General features: G+C 39.1%; 1 protein-coding gene across 13 annotated transcripts in view; it reads right to left on the bottom strand.

Moving 5' to 3' along the window:
* Window positions 1-20761, bottom strand: part of ank3a (ankyrin 3a) — a 91592-nt gene that overhangs the window by 22538 nt on the left and 48293 nt on the right. For 4 of the 13 annotated variants that reach the window (XM_016667991.1, XM_016667994.1, XM_016667992.1 and 1 more), the window contains 12 exons: window positions 16922-17045; window positions 11806-11908; window positions 10052-10161; window positions 7561-7785; window positions 7292-7446; window positions 5996-6207; window positions 5642-5849; window positions 5425-5521; window positions 4292-4520; window positions 4068-4193; window positions 3609-3731; window positions 799-880 (listed from right to left, as the gene is read on the bottom strand). In XM_016667991.1, coding sequence (XP_016523477.1) covers window positions 799-880; window positions 3609-3731; window positions 4068-4193; window positions 4292-4520; window positions 5425-5521; window positions 5642-5849; window positions 5996-6207; window positions 7292-7446; window positions 7561-7785; window positions 10052-10161; window positions 11806-11908; window positions 16922-17045 — 1794 coding nt within the window. Of the gene's footprint in view, window positions 1-798; window positions 881-3051; window positions 3079-3608; window positions 3732-4067; window positions 4194-4291; window positions 4521-5424; window positions 5522-5641; window positions 5850-5995; window positions 6208-7291; window positions 7447-7560; window positions 7786-9252; window positions 9286-10051; window positions 10162-11214; window positions 11266-11805; window positions 11909-15270; window positions 15283-16921; window positions 17046-20761 lie in introns of those variants that run through there. The other 9 variants (XM_016667984.1, XM_016667990.1, XM_016667987.1 and 6 more) reach the window with 6 other exon arrangements.

Here is a 20761-nt window from a genome sequence, read left to right as displayed (position 1 = left end):
AATGTTATATATTCAATGCCAGAGGACCCCACAAGTGTATATTACTCACAAAAAGATTTACGTTATTAATTTTCAATTTGTTGAATAAGAAGTTGCACTTTACCAAATGAGACTTGTGTCTATTTTAACTTGCAATAAAATGTCACTTTTGACTTCAAAGTCAGTTTTGAGTTTCACCGACAATTAAGAAGCCATTTATTTTGGTCTTTTTAAAACTTCAGTAAAAAAAATGTATACGCTACATTTTTACTCTGCTATATGAGCACTATGAGGGGAATCAAATTGGTGTAAAGTGCAACCTGTTTGACAATAATATACACAGCCGCACACAATCATAAAGCCAATAAAAGATGCAATGGCTACTAAAACAATGACAATTCAACAGAACATTTTTATTTAACATGACTTAAAACAAGTTTGAATGATAAACATGTCAGTTCCCAGTGCTTCCACAAATGTAAAAATGACAAAACAGTTGAAACAAAGAGACCGTTTTTTTTTTTGTTTTTTTTTTTCAACATGGGGTTGGTCAGCAAAGCTTAACACACAAAAACCATGCAAATATTTGAGGAATGGAGGATGACAGAAGAGCATATGTTGAGTGGTGAAAAAATGATTAGTGAACTTGTTTTGGAGGTGAGAACATGTCATATATAGATCTTTCTCTGTACATAGGCTTCTGAGTGACATTTTCACCAAATTATAGAAACTATAGGCAATAAAACTAATTAAAATTACAACTAAATATCCATCTTAAGCTAAATAAAAATGACTATAAAGCAAAAATCGGAAACTCACTCGCAGCTGGGTCAGTCAAATAGCTGTAGCGCTTACGCAAAGCTAAGGATGCAAAGGTATGACGTCGTTCTGGCTTTTCAGTCTGAAACAAACAAAAAAAAGAACAAAAGGAGCTTTAACATAAAATTAAATTAAATCTGGTTCTCATCTATCAAATTAACTTAAAAGTATTAATTTGACACAAAGTAGAGCTGTGGTCCTGTGTTTAGAAATGCTGTACAGACGGTTAGTAATGACACAAGGAGGTACTGCAGATTTACTGTGGATAATATGAAACATTGGTTGCGAAGATGAACAACACTCATTTAAAAAGGTATTCCTCAGTTCATTGTTAAAATGAGGAACTTGTATGAATTTATCTGATGAAAATAAAACAGTAAAACTGTTTAGTGATCTAAAAAAATAAAAAATATGTACCAATAACTACATTTTTTGCCAATTTATTGTAACTCTTGTCATACTGATGCAAGATTGTGAGGTATTCTGATGTTAGACTGTCAAAGATTAGAACATGTTGATAATCTACCAATGGACTGTGATTTCCACAGTGTTGAAACCGTGGATGGAATTACAAAGTTTGATAAATAATGCCTCTATACATTTAAAGAGCATGTTGAATATTTTTCCCCCCCAACAGTTTATGCATTTTTTAAATCTTTGCAATGATATTTATAGTGAAATTATTGTTCATTTTTATTTAACCTTTATTTATACAGGTTGTCTCATTGAGATCCAAGATCTAATTTTGCTTAGGGCTGGTTTTATGGGTTGTTTTTTTTTACTTTAGTATTCCATATTTAGTTAAAAAATATATGAAAACTCTAAACAACATCCTAAAAGGCTTAAACCAAATAGTGCACTTTTCTGGTTTAAAATTTGAATCATGAAACTTTGCAGTGTGTTCGACAACACAATATCCGTCAGGTGGCTGTCGAGAAATTAATCAACCAAACTTGTACATCTGGGTAAGGTGGCAAAATCATATCATAGAGGTGGGCAATATGGAAAATAAACATTTCGTTACCCAGTACAATCACAATTTTATACGTTTCTTTTTTTAAGCCAAATAACATTTTGAAAATATTTCCACATTTTTATGTAGTTTTGTCAATTTGTGTCCAGTACAATTGAAATGTAATACTTAAGACTAGAGTGTTTCACCAAATTAATATTCTATTTTAATTTAACTGTTAAGACTGACAAATTAAGTGCCCTCTTGCTGCAAAATAGTTATGAAGTTACAGGAAAAGAATCTGCACAAGACTGTACAACAGCAATGAGCAAAATCTGCTTCAAATAAGACCTTACAATATCATTTCCCCCCCGAATATCATCTTTCTGAACTTCCTTTCAAATGTTATTTGGAATAGTCAAATTTAATGGTTACTACATAAACTTTGTTAGCAGAACAGAAAAATAGCCCATCGTTGTTAGAATTTGGTTAGCCATTCAATGGTTCTGTAACACTTAAAATTTGCAAAAAAAAAAAAATAATAATAATGAGTGTAAAATAAGTTCCTCCTGTCAGTAAATTAAAAGCCCTTTAGATGTGATTTTACAATTCTGACATTCCAATGACACTTCACCTGAAAACGACTTAGCTTTATCATTTTTTTGTAAGCTAATTGGCCTGCCAGATCTGGCTACAAACTCTTCAGTAGACCTGCATCCTGCCGATATAAAACTGTTTGGAGTTAGCTAAGTGGTATGCTAACATTACCATGATTCCTCTCTTTTTATATAACTCACCTTGTCAAATGATTTTTTTCTTAATCGTAACCCAAGAATAGGCTCTCTCTTGTAAATTAGAAATAAGTGGACAAATATCAAGAGTTACGGTTTTGTTTTTAGCTGACAAATATGACATCATATCTAAGAGGAGCAGTTAGTTGGAATAATGGGGCAAAGTTGCAGGTGTATGGGGAGGACAAGGGGATGAACAACAAGCCGAGATGTGGCACAGCATTTTGATCCTCTGGGCTTGGGATGCGGACAAAAAAAGAAATCTTGGCTAAATAAAACAATCGCCATTCTCACTCATGCAGTGCATAGGGTTATTTTGTAAACGTCGCTGCTATGCTAAAAAAAAAAAAAAAAAATGCAGTTAGCAGCATCTGACAGACTCGGGCAACTGCACAGAGACAAACTATCTGCAGCACACATATTTCCCCCCCGCCCAGATTCTGCAACAAAGGCAACATAAAGAATGACCAAGAAGAAGCAGTTTCATGTGATGATGAAGAATATGTTTACCTCATCATCAGGGTCAGACTCCATATCCTGTGGTAATTCCAAGATGCATTGCGGGAGAGGAGAGGAGAGATGACACAATGGGTAGCAGGGAGGTTATAGTGAGCGGGTGGTGGGCGGGCGGCAGAAATAAAAGTCAGGGGATGAGAATGGAGCAGCAAAAACAACAAAAGGCATCAGAAAAAATCTATGGGGTTAATAAATGAAACAAACAGCAAAACAATTAAAGCAAAAGCAAAAAAGATAATTACAGTTTATTGTGATCAACCAATGCCACAACAAACATACAGATTTTTTTTTTTTTTTGCGTTATTTTTGGACTGCCCACATTGAGCCAGGCAGCAGGTCAAAGCTCGGTGTGCATGTGTGCCTCAGTGTGTACGTTGTGGGGTCTTATGACTGGCACAGGCTTTTCCACTATTGAAAAATAAGACACAAGCAGCAGGCAGTCAAGTCTGGACTAATTCAGCTTCAGAGGCTCTCTGTCTGGGAACGTCATTTACATTTAGATGATGTGATATGGTGTAACAGGATGAAAAGTACAAATATAGCAATGCTACCTTCTTGTGGGTTGGCAGTGTGATATTCAAATTGCATATGGCTGTCTGTGGAAGGCCTTTGGTGGTTTTGGGCTCTCTCAGGAAGGAGAGGCGGCCACACGGCTCCTGGCCTACATCTCGAACCTGTGGAGGATGAAAAGACGAGAAAGAACTGCCGTCACCTGATTTTACGTACTATAAAAAGGAATTCTGGATGGCAGATGGTAACTGTTAAAAGTTTGTATTTATATCACGAAAGTTAATTTCTACAAGTACTTTTACATTTTTCAGAAACATATTAAGATTTTTTTGCTATATCAGTGCACTACCTCATCTCATGTTGCACAGAAACGCTTATGTTGCAATGAACTTCATGTCAAGTGTTATGGTGTTACTTTCGTGGAGTTTGTTGGGATTTGGCAATCATGCCAAAAAACTTCAAGCACAAAACAGATATGATAAGCGGGAAACATTTTATACCTTGACGTTGAAAGGAAGTCTGTTTTCCTTGAAAGAGAAGAAGTTAAAAACCAGCTGCTGCCCACTTTTGGTGAGAGGTGAAAGGTTGCCATAACAATCCACAAAGATGGGCTTTCCCTCTAGAACCTGAATGTAGAAACAACGTGTATTTAAATTTGATTAAACTTACATCCGATTGCACCAAGCGTTCATCTTTATTCGGAATACTCGCAAGTCAACTTTACCTCGATGTCTTTGCTGCGCGCCACTTCTTCGAAGTTTTCTTGTTGCTCTAGAGTCTTGTCCACCTTGTCGTCCGTCATGCAGAAGCAGCGCAGCCGGGCCTCCACAGTGTCATTCATCTTTGCGAACACCACAAACTTGGCCAGGTACGGCACGCAGATCAGCTCCCGGTATAACTGAGACGCTAGGCTTACCGTCTCAGGAATCTGGTGACAGTCTGCGAGCCAGAACCTGAGGAAGAGAGAAGTCAGAGGAACGTCAAAAGATCCCTTGTGCTGCAGGTTTTTAGAGTAATCAACCTTTGCCAAGAGGAGCTGGCTATCTAGAGCGAGCCCACAGAGATGTGACCGCTGTTCAGCAAACTAGTTGCAGATTAGAATGACCAAAGAGAGAGTTTATACCAGGCTGCACTTTCGCCACATAATTCAAATTGAGCTAGGATGAGGGTTTGCAACTTTGCATAGTGTGACCAAGGAACTACAATACTCAGATCAGTTCAGCAGGATGCCAAAAGAAACTGTTGTTGACATCACTTAGCTTCTTATTTGTAGAGAGAAGGTCAGAAAACAAAAGTATCTATTCACATTTGTTTAATTTAATTTTTATTTTGTATTCTTTTCTGTGTTTTTTCTTAATTGTTGTCTGTTCACGTTGAAACTAGAAGCAATATGATTCAAGATCATGCCTTTAGCTGAAAAAGCGTATTATTTAATTACATGAATGATGATTTTCTTTTCAATGCAGGGACTAAGTGCAGTTTTTCACATGTACCGTAAACTAGACTCACGTAACAAGCAGTAGACAGTTCAAATATATGAAACTGGCCACAATAAAAACATTAAAACATTTCTATTATCAGAAAGTTGGCTAGCATTATTTATTACATTCAAGGTAAAATAATTAATTCTTCAAGCATCATATTAGCAGTTTAGAAAAATAATATTTTAATGCAAGTGTGAAGAGTTGAAACAAAATGAAAATGAATATAAGTTAGCTAGCATTTGACATACATAAGTCTTTACTACATACAAATATGTCTTACCCATGCACTTTGTGAAGAATAATTTTTCAACATCCATAAAAAATATATCCTAATTACTAGTAAAAAAAAAAAAAATCTGTGAAGGTGTCTCACCTGGCCGATACATTTGTGGTGAAGGAAACACAGTCCGTTACAAAGGACAGCGGCGTGGTTCCTGTGATGTCCTCCCACTGCGCAGGAGACGTCCCTCCTGCGTTAAACGGGGCCAATAGATGAGCTCACTTGCTTTCCAGAAGTCTTTTTTGCTCATATCCAGTCCAAGCAGCAGATGGAAAACCTTTACGCTCTAATTATCTGCACGTCAACTTGCCTGTGATGCTGCAGAGCAAACGCAGGCACGGCGCAGATTCGCCCCGCTGGCCGCTGGGATGGCCTTCTGCTGATCTGGGAGGGACGGGGATCGTCATGGTGATGGGCTTGTGAAACTTTCTCCTTCTGGGCTCCACGGTAACAATGGGGCTGAAAGTGGCTCTGTTTCCCAGAACCGCCCTGACTAACTCATCTGGCACCGGCTGAGCCTGCACAGAAACACAGGAACCAACATAATGAAGTGAGAACAGAACTTTTTTAAATACTCATATCAAATTAAAGGAGGCAGGCAAGGTAAGTAAGTGGACTGTATCTGCAGACATTATTTAAGATGATCAAAGGAGTCTTTTTGTACCTGCAAGCCCACTCGGATCCTCTTGGTTAGAGCCCCCTGCGGGAACGAGGCCTGGACCATGTTCACCGTGCTGCAGGACAGCACTCCTCCATCTGGACCCATGTGATTGGACTCCTGCTTGATCCTGGACACCACAGCAAAATACTGGGGGAAATCCCTGGTGATAATGCGGCAGATGCGCTTCTTCTCCAACTCATCTGGACTGTCCATCTCTGTTTGCAAAATAAAAATATAAAAAAAAGTGTTTCATTACATGCAAATTAAGGACAGAGTCAACAGCTCTCGCTCTCTCTTTCTCTCTCTCTCTCGCACTAAATATTAAATGCTTGATTTGACTAAACAAATATGCCTCCATCCCCTAACACTACTGACTAAGAGCATAATGTAAAGTATTTACTTTCACACTGTTTGAGAAGTGATTTCTTTTAATATTTGCATAATTTACAGTCTTATGATGAGATAATCTTCGACATTTTTTGAAAAGGTTTTCTACTTTTCAACTCTATTAAAATCAGTTTGGATGTTTTTGGTTTCCTTTTTATTTTTTTTTAGTAATACAGAAATTAAATGTCTGATAGCGTGTGAGAAAACCGGTCGCTGGGGAAACTGAAAAGCAATTTTGGAAAAATGATGTTTACAACCTAGTCCATTTAATTTAATTTAATATATTTGCAAATACTCAGTTTAAGTTCCACAATACAATAAAATAAGTCATTTATATGTTTGACAACATACAACTGATTTAAACACATTTCATTGATATCACATAGTTAATATTAATATCATGACTGTATTCTAGTTTTACTCACATTCCGAATGCGAGAGCATTTAATTTTCTTTTAGATATTTTTCTCAATATGCTATTCCAATGTAGAAATAATTAATTATCACTTTTGAGTAAAATAATTTTCCGTCTTACTACTGATGATAATGTTTCAAATACAGAAGGGTTTACTAAAAGCTAGGCTAATGCTAGCATTTTTACTTTCTATTTTGATAACTTAGTTCAAATATATCATATGGAGGTTCCACTTAAATAACATTTCCAGACGCAATAAACAGCTGCCTCCTAAGAGATAAATATTAAGTGCCAGATTTGACTAAACAAATTAACTTCCATACCTACAACTACTGAGAGAGAGCACAATGCTTCACTGTCACACAGTTTGAGAAGTAGTTTTTAAAATTCATTTATTGTATAGTTTCCCCTACATGGACATCTTTGTGGTCCTCACAATAGATTTTTTTCTAATCTGATCACTTTTACTTTCAGATTTTGTAAAAGATCATTGTTACCTTCATCCATCCCAGCTAGCAGTTCAGTGAGATCTTCTGGCCTGGTGTCAAACTGGTGCTCCTTCCAAGTGTCGCCGTTGTCGCTCCTCAACACAATTAGCTCCCTTTCTTTCCCTCTCATTGAACCAAAATGAGGAATCTCCACAATAACTGGACTGAGAAAGAAAACAGGACAGTTATGTTTGAAGAGCTACTCAAGCACGCCCACACAGGCAAATCAGTCATGGTGTTATGAGGAGGACTTAATTGTTGCCTTATCAACAGCCTACCCAAGGAACTGAGCGCCAGCAGGGCCAACCTCCACCAGCCGACTGACCAGGCCCTCCCCCTCCACCATGGGTGGAGGGTAGGCCAGTTTGTGCCTTTTAGCCAAGCGGCAGGTGATGCGTGTAGGCGCTGTGCACTTCCTGGGGGGAATGATGATGCGCAGCCCGTTGTGGCGGCTTCCTCTCATTGAACCGCCACGGGCGTCCACCATGAAGCTGACCAAGAACCTGCAGGAACAATGAGGACCAATTCAGAAAAAAAAAAGAAAAAAAAAGGGAAACCCTACGAAATAAGGGCGGACATGAACACACGGTAAGGAGAACGGTTTCCATGCTGTGATCACCGGACACCCAAATAAAGAAAGAGGAAGGCAGTAAAGAGAGAGATAGAGAGAGAGAGGGAGAGAAAGAGAGAAAAAAATGAAAAAAGAACAAAAGATGCTTTGAGCTGTGAAACTTGACAGTTCTCACCGTCAGCCATCTTTTTTTTAAATTTTTTATAGGATATCAAACATTGCCTGAAACTAAACAGGGGGTGTTAATGATGTGGCGGAAAGTTTGTTTTCCAGCTCTAAGCCTGAAGATGAGATGCATGTCAAAGCCCCTCAAAAAGCAGCGTTCAGTGATTAGATAGACAACGATTTTCACAAATGTTTTCACCAAGATCAGGTAACAAGATTCCCATCTTATGCGTCCTATTTGTGACATGACGAGCTATTTGTGGCACCCCATATTCAGAATATGAGAAAGGATGAAGATTTGTCGAGGTGTAAATACTATTTTTACTCTACTTTGTTACACAGCGTCTTTAAAAAGTATTCACACCCCTTGAACCTTTTCATATATTCATGTTTCATCTGCAAACCTCAGTGTGTGAAGCATCCATGAATCAGTGTATACCTGGGAAGTGGTAGAAGGACACTTCCCCTCCCTAAAATATGTTACAAATAAAAATTTAAAACATGTAGCATCTTTTAAATGCAACCCAATTTATTGTCCATGAAAATTAAAACAACTAGTATAACCTCAGTATAAGATCAAAAAGAAACTTTTGGCTTTCATGCATAAGCCTGTGTGTAGCACTGGGACATGGTGGTTTCACTCTCATGATGTGGAGATTCTTGAGAATCTGATACAGATGCTTTCCATTCAGTTTGACAAATAGGAGAAGCTACTTTTCAAAGTAAAAAATGGCAGGAATTTTATTCTTTAGGTTTGCAAAGCTGGTAGACCAAAATGTTTTTGTTCTGAGTATTAAATAAACTTGAAAATGATTTACCCTTTTCATTCCTCCTTAGAGTCCCCCCACATCAACCACCCAGCTGTGTGCTTATCTATTACAAAATATCGAAATAAAACTCTTTGAGGTTTTCACATGACAAGAATTTGAAACGGTTCAAGGCGGATACACTGCAGCAGGACCGCTGAAAAGTTATTTTTCAGTTCCTATCGCTGACGTGCACAGTGAGAGAGGGTGGCGGCACGTAAAGCAAAGACTCCCAACACACTTCTACTGTCTACGCATTGCAAAAATGAAACACCAGACGACACGGATGAGACGAGCGCAGACTGGACAGAGAGGAGAAAAACAAAACAAACAAACAACAAAGAAAGGAACAACGATGAGGTGAGAGATGGAGGAGTGAGTGACATCACTGCGACACTGTGGCCGTGAGCAGCGAACTCAGTCGTCACCTGGAGTCGTACTGAGCGAGTGGGGACGAGACGCTGCAAAAGTAAACACATGGAGACAGTGCGCCCCCAGAACCTAGATTTAGTATCAAAGTCTCAGAAGCTCTATTTGGATCTGCAACGGGGGTCTGGGGATGAAAGATGGCTAAAAACTAGAAGTGAGGAAAAAGACAAGCAACCAAACAAATAACACACACTGCGTATACAAACGACGAGGAACAGAAGGAACGAGCTACACGTACAAATTCACAAGACGAAAATAGAACCAAAGCTGGACGTGACACGTCGCCATATTTTATCTCTAAATAACACCGGCTAATATCCGTGCCGACACAGCGCAGTTTGTTTAAAGCAGGCCTCAGCACTTTATGGTGTCACATATTCAAAGTGTGCGCAGGGACATGAAAGCGGCATTTTATCACCGGATCCAAATGTAACACATTAGCCCGATGGAGAATGAGCTCATGTAGAGCCTGCAGTTTTATTTGACTAACGATTAAAATAGCACAGCATCGGCGAGTCGGGTCCTGCTTCTGGGCCGTGTCTCTAGGTGTGTGGCGTTACACAAGGGCTTCAGCAAATGAAGTGCGATTCTACGTAGCTGTAACAACGTAATGGTTACAGTAGCAGAACTGCAGAATCTCACAGCACCACATCTGGTGCTGCAGGCTTTGCTGAATAGGAGTTTTTAACAGTAGTTTTGTGCAGTGGCATTATTGGACACGTTTGCATAACGCATTTTTGTTAACGTGTTAGAAGCATAACGTCGGCAGAGAAGATGAGGCAGCGCAGGTGCTCTTACCCGGAGTGAATGGGGCTGGACACGGTGTTGTGACTGTGGTCCATTGTGTCCGGAGTCCAGCTGTAGCGTCGCATGCAGTCCGAACTGTGGTCCCTGGTCACGGCGAGGTGCTGGGCGCGGAGCAGAGGAAAGACGGATGAAACGGCGCCGAGGACAACATGGACACAAGAAAAAACGAATGAAGAGACTGAGGAGATCAGAATGATCAGACAGCAGAGAAACCATTGAGGTTTAAAAATAGACAAAAACCAAACAAAAAGAGACAGCAGTCAGTGGAGGGACAGAAAGTCCACTTCCCTGTGATTTCATGACACTATCTGTGCAGTATAGAACCATTCAAGGTCAGAATGAGCCTTGATCAAATTTCAAATTAAAATTCAACAAGAAGCTCCCTGAAGATCCACTTTAAGAGATTTCAACAAAATTACAGGTAACTGTGCAAAGAACACTTTGAGTCGATAAGATTACGTTGTGCAGCCAGTTACACCAAAAAAAACCTCAGCACATGCATATGTAATATTTCTCAAATGTTCCAGCTTTGAAGCAGTAAGTTAGGCAAATTTATTCACAAAATGGGACTATGGACCGCAAAAAGATCACGTTGGAGAGAAATCTGGCCCCCTAGTTGAGTCCAATAATTTGTTTAACTGCATAGAACATTTTCCCCATTGGTTGGCATAAAACATCCCCATGATGACCCGACGTCCGGTTGGTACTAAACCTCCCGTGGCACAACGCTCCTTTTCATAGTTTAACAAAGTGGGCACAAAGACCAAAAACTAGCAAAGTACAAAATGTAAAAGGGTGAAAACTGTCAGAACCTGATGGAACATTTAAAGTCTGACAACCTTTTCTTGCAAATGAAGACACAACAGATAACATACAGTAACTAGGATCAAAACCAACAAGTAAGTCTTCATGGAAAGACAAATGAAGACATGAAGAGAGCTCTGATCAAACATAATAAAAAAAAGGATAATGTACATTCATGAAATGATGCCCACTGACAGGAAAATGAAAAAAAAAAAACTGCAATGATTTCATCCCACAACAAACAGACGTACAGAAAATACACTGAAGACAAATGGACGACGAAGCACCGTGACACTGACTCAAAACCAAAAAAGCTTCTGAATAAGCCTGACATCTGTCATGCTGAATACCTTATTAAGTGGGTCGACCAGGTAGGAAATGTCTTTACAGACACTCTGAAGCTTAGGGAAGATTAAAAACATCAGTTTATGGTTTGCACTTGGGACAACGGGAAGCAAAATTAACCGATTAATAATCACCAAAAGGATTTCTAGATCTGATTAAAATTTATTGTATTGAATCATCAAATACATTATTGGAAATGCTTAAAACACACATTTTAAAATAATAATAATAATAATAATAATAATAAATAAATGAAATAAACTCCTGATTAGAAGAAAGTACAAATCGAGTTTAAAGAAGTTTTCTGGGGCTCTTTAATTACACTCATTGTTAAGGATGATGCTGAATCTGACCACCATGGCTAAAGCTAGCATAGCCTCAACACTGCTTCTGCCTGTGCAGGAAAAACCGTTCTGCTTTAACCTTCCCAACCTGCCTTGTGACTCGATTTTTAATGGGGAAAACAGAAAACAGAAAAGTTGTGAAGCCCGTCAGGCCTTTACCAGCAATTCTCAAAACACATATCTAAAAAAAAAATAAAAAAAAAACTGTCAGCGAAAGATCCTGGCAAGAAGGAAGATAACTTTTTGTCTTACCGTGTCTTTTGTGGGGGCCATGATCTCCTCAATCATCATACTGTCTCTGGCAAAGGAGCTCCGGTTGAGCGTGTTGGACCTATCCGAACTGAATGAGCGGAGGCTACACGTTACCATGCAACCCGGCGCCACGGGCAACAACAAGTGATGGACAGGAGAACGGGGCACAAAACAGAGAGCGAGAACGCCATTACAATGTGCAACCTCCAGGGAACCAGAATTTAGTCGCTGGATGAAAGAAGAGTCCAGTTGTCAAGAGGAAAATGGGGAGAGGCAGAAGAGCCTGTAGCGAGAGGAGGAAGAGATACTGTAGCAGGTTGCTCAGAGATGGAAATGAGAGTGAGGTCAGCTTGTTTGCTTTAGCAGATAAAGAGGGAAAGTTGGCCAGAGCAGAGAGGGTAGGAAAAAGTGCTGAGAATATTTTTTTCTGGGAAGGTGTGGTGGGTGTGTAATCATGAGCACGAACACAGCTAAACTAGACTAGACGTCAAAACGATGAAACGTGAGGGATTAGTGGAGCTTACATTTCGGCATCTGGTTGACAGTTGACAGATTTTACATTTGTGAAAACGGAAAAAGAAACAAGGTCTCAGCTGTCAAATTGGCTTTGTTGCGACATCGGCCCTCTTCGGCCCATTTCAGAAAAGTGAAGCATGTTTTCCCCTCAACCTTGCTGCAGTCTGTTTTACTGCTGTGTGCAATGATGTGTGACTATTTCTGCAGCAGTGATGCAGTACTGTAGATTCCTTTACTCTTTTGCCACACAGACCTGATGAGACTGAAAGACACAAAATGTGGACTTCAATATCAAACAGTACCTTGCAAAGGCATTCATACCGCTTGCAGCAGCACTACAGCAAAGCTCAATGTATTTTATTAGGATTTCATGCAATTAAATTAATACAAAGTAGTGCATATTTGTCAAGAGGAAGAAAACGGACACATGGTTTGAACATTTTTTTAAAATGAAGTTTTATATTTTGGGATATTTTACCAACAGTATCCCGATAGTGTTTTCAGGAGATGAACAAGATTTGTATATAATCTTAACAATTTAAGCTAAAGAGATGATTTTGGTCTCATCTGACAAAATAAACAGCCTGTGGCAAGCTTTAAATTCATGGATGTTTATTTCACAATGAGCTTGTTCTGGCCTCATAGTCCATAAAAGTCATATTTATGCAGGACACCTTCTCAGAAGAGCTGAATTTTCAGGTGTAAATACACACAGGTGAACTGTGTGTTTATTGAATATAACCTGGATTTTATTTAGACATAATAGAGTAAATGGTCCCAAACCATTAAGATTATAATTAAAAAAAAATAATAAAAATAAAAACCAAGCATTCCTTTCACTTCACAGTCATAAGACACAACATGTTGCGCCGTCACATAAAATCCCAATAAAACACGTGACGAACAGCATAAATACTTTTACTAGGCACTGAGAGGATTGCACTTAATAAGTGCCTCTGAAAATGATTAAACACCCACAATGAAAGGCTGACATCTTACTGCTGTGCTTCACGGGACAGTCTACTGTATGTGTGTATTGATGCGCCATGTGTGTGAGTGTAAAATGGGGGTGGTGAGGGGGGGGTGGAGAAATTGCAGAGCTCAGCGGGTTTAAGTGGGCACACTATTCAGCAGAGAGAGAAGGCCTTTATTCAGCAGAGCCTGCCTACACTGTCGAAGTAACCAAGCAACTCTGTACGGACTGAATGGACCCGCTGGCACGGCGTCCCCCTCGCCCCTCTCTGTTCACACCGGGGCCTTGTTTGTTTTTCACAGCTTCCTCCTCTTTTTCATTCTGTGCATCCTTCTTCCCCTCACTTTCCTTTGTTTCTTTCTAACCTTTCGAGCTCTCAACTATCTATTCCCGTGTAGCAGCGCTTCTGCGTTCACCATCTCGAGAAGGCATTTCTACTTTTTTCTTCTCGGTCTCGCTCTTTCCACATCCTTTTCTGCTCTCCTACTTCCTATTTATACACCAATCGACTTATTTTACTGGAGGTGGCCCACTCCGCACGCCTCTTCCTCTTTTTCTCTTCAACATCTGCATGTGAATATATCAGTGTTCTGGTGGTTTCCAGTTGCTGGGGGAGCGGGTGTGGACGCACAAACACAACTGCTGACTGTTGAGTCATTGTGCATCCATGTAAGAGCCAAAAGTACACGTGAGTGTGTGTGTGTCTCTGCCATGTCGTTCTGTCAGTGTGTGTAAGCTTTCCATCTCTGCAAACCATCACAGTATCTAGAATAATCCTGGGAGGAGTTCAATTACTGGCATGTCGACAAGATGTTAGGTGGGACAGGGGGAAGTATGCTGACATTTTGATCCCTGGAAGTTACACTTGGTGACACACTAAAGAAAACTTGAAGAGGTTAAGCCACAAAATCAATCAAAACTGAAAAAAAAAAGTACTTAAACCACAGAGATGCACCGAGAATTACACAGGTGACCAGAGTCAGGCCATTTACCGTTTGAAAGATCCATCTTGTTATGGTCAGCGAAAAACACCGTACCCAAATGTTAGCATGTTAGGCTAACAACAACACTTTTCCGTGTGAAAGTTGTCCACGTTTTCAGTATCAGCGAGGTGTTTGAAAATGAAGTCAGGGGAAAGAACAAAAGCTGTCCTGCTTCTAAAAATAAAGAGATGTTTTTGTAGAGTCATGTGGGACGCTCTTTGAGACTGTTACTTTCAACAAGGAGGGAGATGTTATGTTAGCATATAGCAGGAAGCAAAATGAGTCTGTTTTGGCTTTTTGAAAGGTCCAGTTTTGTCTGTCAAGTTTGATTTGGATTATTATTTATTTTTTCAACTTGGGGGGAAATCTCAGTTAAGAAACAGATCAACTCTATTTAGAGTAAATGAACAAAGAGACAGGTTTTGACAGTTAGCAGTGCTAGTTTCTATTAGTATTTTTTTTTTTTTTTTGCCAAAATCACTTTTGGGAAAAAATAACCTATCCCATTATTTTATGAAGCTCATGATATTATAACAAAACATGTTTTTAAGGACAGTATTTTTTTTTTTTACACATAAATATTTATTTTGAATATTTTATATTTGCAACACTTGAAGTGAAATAGAAATAAGCTAAAAATCGGCCACAAATTCTCAGATTGGTGCATCTCCAAAATAAACAAATCTAAAACAAAACACCACTAGTGCGTTCTCATCTTTTTTTTCACACAAGTAACCCAAAAACGAATTCATTTTAAAACTTAAACGGCACACGTGATGAATGATTGTTAACAGGGATGAGAAATTGTGACGAATGCTAACCAGCTTAATGGAGCTAAATGATCTGAGCAATGCTGTAACAGCAACACGATGAGACCAATGTGCAATAGGATGACTTGTGGCTTTGGATGGAGGTTCTAATACACAAAGAGACGACTCACACTTATGCTTCCTAATGCTACTAATGCTACTGCTACTGCTGCCCTTTTCTTACCTGATTCTAGGGCTAGAATGAGGGACAAGAAAACAAGAAGAAGAAAAAAACAGAGCAGTGAAAAAGCAAAGCATTTTGAAAACATTTAGGCATGATATGACTTTTCTTCAGACTTAGGACACTGATGCTGTGCTTTTGCATGGTTGCACTACTCTAAGCACATTTTGTTTAGATTTGTATGAATGTGTGTATGTGTGTGTGTGTGCAGCCCAGCAAAAGCAAAACCATGCAATGTCAATGTATAAACAGAAAGGTAAGGGAAAGCAAAGGCCTTGCTCAGCGTCATACGTAAACACAGATCAATAAAACATTATTTAATATATTTAATATATATTTCACAACATTCACATTCTTGTACATCTTGACATTTGAATAGTTGGCAAGGAAAGTTTATCCAGTTTCAGAGGAGTAGAAATGCATTTTGAGGAGGAATTTTACGTGACTTCAATTTGCATACTGTATATTTTTTTATAAGAGCAATTTAAAGTTAGAAATGCTAATGTTAAATTTCCAGTCCACTTCTTTTTGGGATGTTTCTGATGACGCAACAATCCTGTGAATGTCTACAGCTAATGCTAGCCATGCTAATAATACTAGTTGCAAAAGATAGTTAAAAAAGGTCAACTAGTATAATACAACAAATAACTAATAGTGCAATAAATTTATCTTCTTTTTGAAGTTTTAGCAAAACAAAGAAGTAACTTCTCACACACAAGCTGCGACATCACCATGATTTCTTAATAACTGGCATCTCTTGGGAAAAAGTTTGGAAAAAAAATATCTTAAATCTGGTTCATTATATTTTTCTAAAATTGAAAATGTAATCAGATAAATTTGGTATCAGCTAGTCAAAGTTTTGCAAAAAGTGAATATTAGAAATCTGACCCAAACATTGGATCAGTGCATCTCTAATATTAAACACAAAAAGTGAAGCAAAAAAACTGATAAATAAAATAAAACTAAATCCTTTTATTATGCGGTATCTTAACATTTGAACAGCAACTACATTTAGTGACTACTGAAACTGTTTCCATCATTATCCTGAAAAACAAAAAACAAAAACAAAAAACTTGTTTACATGGAATCTTTCCATCTAATTCTGGGTTTCCCTTGTTTGCTGAGCCCTGCTGATGCTAGCAGCTTCCTGTCGCCGCTCACCTCTCCGTTTCCTTTTTTTATCAATCCAGCCATCATGGTACATCTGCCATCTGTCACTATAGAAACAATAGCCTCTGATGTGTTTTCCCCTGTAGCCTGCCAGTTTTCCACAACAACCTTTTGTAATCTCTTTGAAAAGTGTACTCATGCGTCTCGTCTCTATACTGTGCTACACTCTGGGCCGTTTCGTAGCTCTGGCCTGGGTTTGAATGAGGTCAGGCAAAATGCCTGAATCACTTTTTTTTTTTTTTTTTTGTCAGGTTGAATCGTTAGATGGCAACTTTCCAGGCTCTTGTTTTGAGGTGATTTCTATGTTATTCTTTATTTGTTTTGTGTTCAGATAAACCAGAAAGCTTCACAACATGCTTCGGTTTTGTACAGCAGCGGCCAATGCAGTAGTTATAAATCTATAATGAATGTGATTACAGCTTCAATAATCTCCAATAATCCAGCTAAATGAAATAAAAACTTAACTCAATTGACAGGAGCCTACCTGGCAGAGCGCGCTCCTATGCTGAAGCCCATGTAGCCCTCCTGCGGGAGAGAATCATCCCCCAGCTCCTTGAGGTCCTGAGGTCGCAGGTATTTGTCAGTGTCACCGGTCATCGCATCCTCACCTGGAGAGGGGGTTGAAATCACAACATCCAGCTGTTAACTTCACAAGCGGATAAAGGAGTAGGCGATGCAGCACCTCAGAGAAGGAGCATAAGAAAGAGCATCCGTCTCTTTCTTATTTGATTAGAGCATGTATTGAGGCCCTGGGGGTAATTATCAGCAGCACTGTGACGTTGAACCCAAAACATCACTGCAGATACACAGCCTACAGCTACTTTTATTTGAATCTGTTCAATAGACTGTGGCGTACAACAGCGTGAATCACAAATGACTGCAGCTCATTCAGAGGTTCTGAAGAGGATTTAGCAGAAAACATCATGAGAGGCAGCAGAAAAGCAACTTTGCGGTAAATCTGCTGCTATCCTGTAAAAAAAAAAATAAAAAAATCAAACGCACCTCCCATCACAGCACTCAAACACAGAAGACAAGCAAAGCCAGAAAAACAATACAGCAGCGGAAAGTTCAGCAGCGCATCGCACCTCGATCGGCGGACCGGTGGACGATGACACGCCGATCAATGAAGCCGCCGGAGCGGCCGTAGTGCTTCCCCTTCTCCCTCATGTCCGTCTCTGTCCTGCCTGCAACACTGTGCTCCTTCACCGCAGCCCCTCCCCCTCCTGCCTTCAGCACTGCCGCACTCCGAGCAGACGCCACAAACCGGCGTCAAGGCAGCGGCAAGAGACCACTTCCGGAGTCTGATTTCAAAATAAAACCCAACTCTAACGCACGAATAAGGGAGGAAATCTGATTTTTTTTTCCTATGCAAAAAAGAGCTCGTTTTACTTTATTTTCTTAAAAAATAAAATAAAAATGTGGTGGAAAATTGACGGAAAAAGAAGAGTGTTCAATCAAAAAAAAGAAAAAAAAAGACAAAATGCAACAGTTCAAACTGGTTCTACGGATTTTGTGTTTTAAAGTATATCAATTTTTTCCACTAACACATGTAGGCTACACTGACAGTAAATATCAGACACTGATTTATTTAAATAGGAAAAGAGTCTTTGCTTTTGTGTATTTGGGTCAGCCATATCACAAAAGAAGATTTGAGCTGATCAGCTGCAATAGCAAACACCAGAGAATGAGCGACTTTTGGTAACTTGAATGCTAAAAAACAGGGGTGTCAACCAAACTCATTTTCATGTTGGGCCTTATGAAGATCAGAAATGTCTTCAAAGGGTCAGTTGTAGTAGAACATATGATTTGATTGATTTATTCATCAGATTTATGGTCCACATAGATTGTTTTTTTTTAAATAACATGTTGCACAACAATAATACATAAAAAATAAGGATAAAACTACCTAAACTATTAAAATATAAATAAATAGCTTTCTCTTCAATGGTAACATCTTGCACATCTGGAAGTATGCATAAAAAACTGCTTCGATTTGGTTGATAAAATAATATTTCAGCACAAATCTGTTATTTGTGTAGAACCTGAAGGGTCACAATAAAAACTTATTATGATTTGAGTTTGACACGTATGTGCTAAAACTTTCAAATTGCATTTTAATGTGTTTATTTAAAGGTGCATGTCTTAGCTAACTTATGTTAACTTATGTGTTTTTTCCCCTCAATCAGTTTTTATTAAAAAGAGGTCATCTTATTATTATTATTTTTGATTGCACATCTGAATGAGGCACTACTGACAGTAATTTGGGAAACATAAAATGTCATTTCTGACATGTTGTGCATTGGAACACCAATCTTTGTTATTTGGTAAACAGCTTAAAATGACATGTTTGAAGCAGAGTCTTACTTCAGTGACCCATAAACAATGGCGGATTCTGACTAAATTTAACAGGACTTTGTCACTTGCAGGGGCGTTGGATGCATACACAGGGCGACATCTCTTACTGACTGACTAAGTGAGGTTTGACTGGGAGGACATAATGAAACCGCTCATCATAATTATAATATCTATTATTCTAGGTGTTGCTGTGGTTCATTTAAATGAACTGTTTCCATTAATAAACATTAACCTGCAGGAACTATGTGCAATCCAGCTAAGTGCTAAAAAAAAAAGAAGAAACAACTTGTGTTTTTATGTTCAGATTTCCAAATGTTTTATGTTCAGATTTCCAAATGTTTCAAAAGAATAAATGACACATTAAACCGATGAGCTCTACATTCTTGGTGGAACTGACTGCTGAACTTCCTGTGTTTTCTACACTTTTTCTGACTTGACCAAACAAGCAATTCACTTCTTTTTTAGAAGTAACATTTCACAAACCCGTTAAAGCACAGACACTGAATCGGCACAAACATATAGTTTTATGCTCCATTACCATCATCTCCGCTAATAAATAAAAAGAAAGATAAATAAATAAATAAATTCGCCCTAAAATAAAATGTTCCAGCTACCTAGATGGTTCATCTCAATGTAGCCTTTTTTTCTTTTTCTTTTGTTGTTAATTAGTGTATATGATCGACGTCCCTTAATGATTAATACCGACTTACCTTTTTCCAACGCAGCCATGTTGTTCGCAACTCCGCTAATTATTTCCTCTGCGACTTTTCCCGATCCCCAAACTTGAAGCAACAAAACCCCCACATAAAGCTTAAAAATAAAAATAAAAAACTAAGGAAGATCTACAACGAACAGTCCATCCGGTGCGCTTCTGGCGCAGACGGGAAAAGTTGCGCTCTTCCTTCATTCAGCTCCTGCGCCTAACTGCGCTCGGGCAACAACAACAACAAAAAGTTGCGCGTTTGGATCCGCCGGTGCGCGCCATCTCTTCCGTCCTCTTTTCGCAAATAAATGAAACAAATCCAAACTCTTGGAACTTTTGTGTCGCCGTGAGGGCAGAAATGTCAGAAGTCAAAAAGCCGCCTGACCGCAGGAGTTAATTCTCCCGCAGGCGGCTCAGAGAAAGCTCATCTTATTGGATTTAGCGAGATCGAAAGACAGACAGGGAGAGAGAGAGAGAGAGAGAGAGAGAGAGAAAGAGAGAGAGAGAGACTCGTCCTCAACAAACACAAGCAGAGACAGAGAGCACCGTCACTGGAAGAGTTTAGTGCTCCATGGAGAGAAGCAACAGTCAGCTGACAGGTTGTTTGAGCAAATGCCTGAGAATCTCACTGGAGAGGACAGTGAATGAGAGAGAAAAAAGGAAACTCTTTATGCTGGAAGCCAGGGAGAGTTTGGCTGCATGTCAAACTGGGGAAGTAGTGTCAGTAATGATGAAATACTCAGCAGGCACGTTTTTTTGTTTTTTCTTTTGCCATTCTTTAAGAAAATATTGAACCACAACTCTTCATCTTTCAGTTTTCTCTGCATGCTGCATCCAGTGATTTTTAACACACACACACAAAAAAAAACAACAACAAAAAAACAAAACACCAGACCAGATCCGGTAAATATGCCTTTTCAAATACCCTACGACAGTAAGGCGTAACAAATATTAAACGTTTACCCATTCGCAGTACAACTGGAAACTACAGAAGCCTGCTGAAAGTTTAATGTAAGTAAAGGAAAAGCCACACAAACAGCTAGAAGCAACACATACTACCCAACCTGCGCTATAATAGGATTTCCCCATATTGGATTAAAGAGAGTTGTGGTAAGTCTTTCCTTTCTCCTAAGACAGACCTACACACAGACCAAAAACCGTCCGGCAGCGAGGAGGGACTCCACTCCTGAAAGCAAACACCCAATCTGTCCTCGCTTCTATTGGTCTGCCATCAAGTCCACTGTGAACAGGCTCACTGCAGATGAA

This window comes from Poecilia formosa, unplaced genomic scaffold, assembly GCF_000485575.1.
Source record: "Poecilia formosa unplaced genomic scaffold, Poecilia_formosa-5.1.2 Scaffold12, whole genome shotgun sequence".
Classification (NCBI taxonomy): Eukaryota; Metazoa; Chordata; class Actinopteri; order Cyprinodontiformes; family Poeciliidae; genus Poecilia; species Poecilia formosa.
The sequence above is the reverse complement of the archived record's forward strand: the minus strand, read 5'-3'. Positions and strand labels throughout refer to the sequence as shown.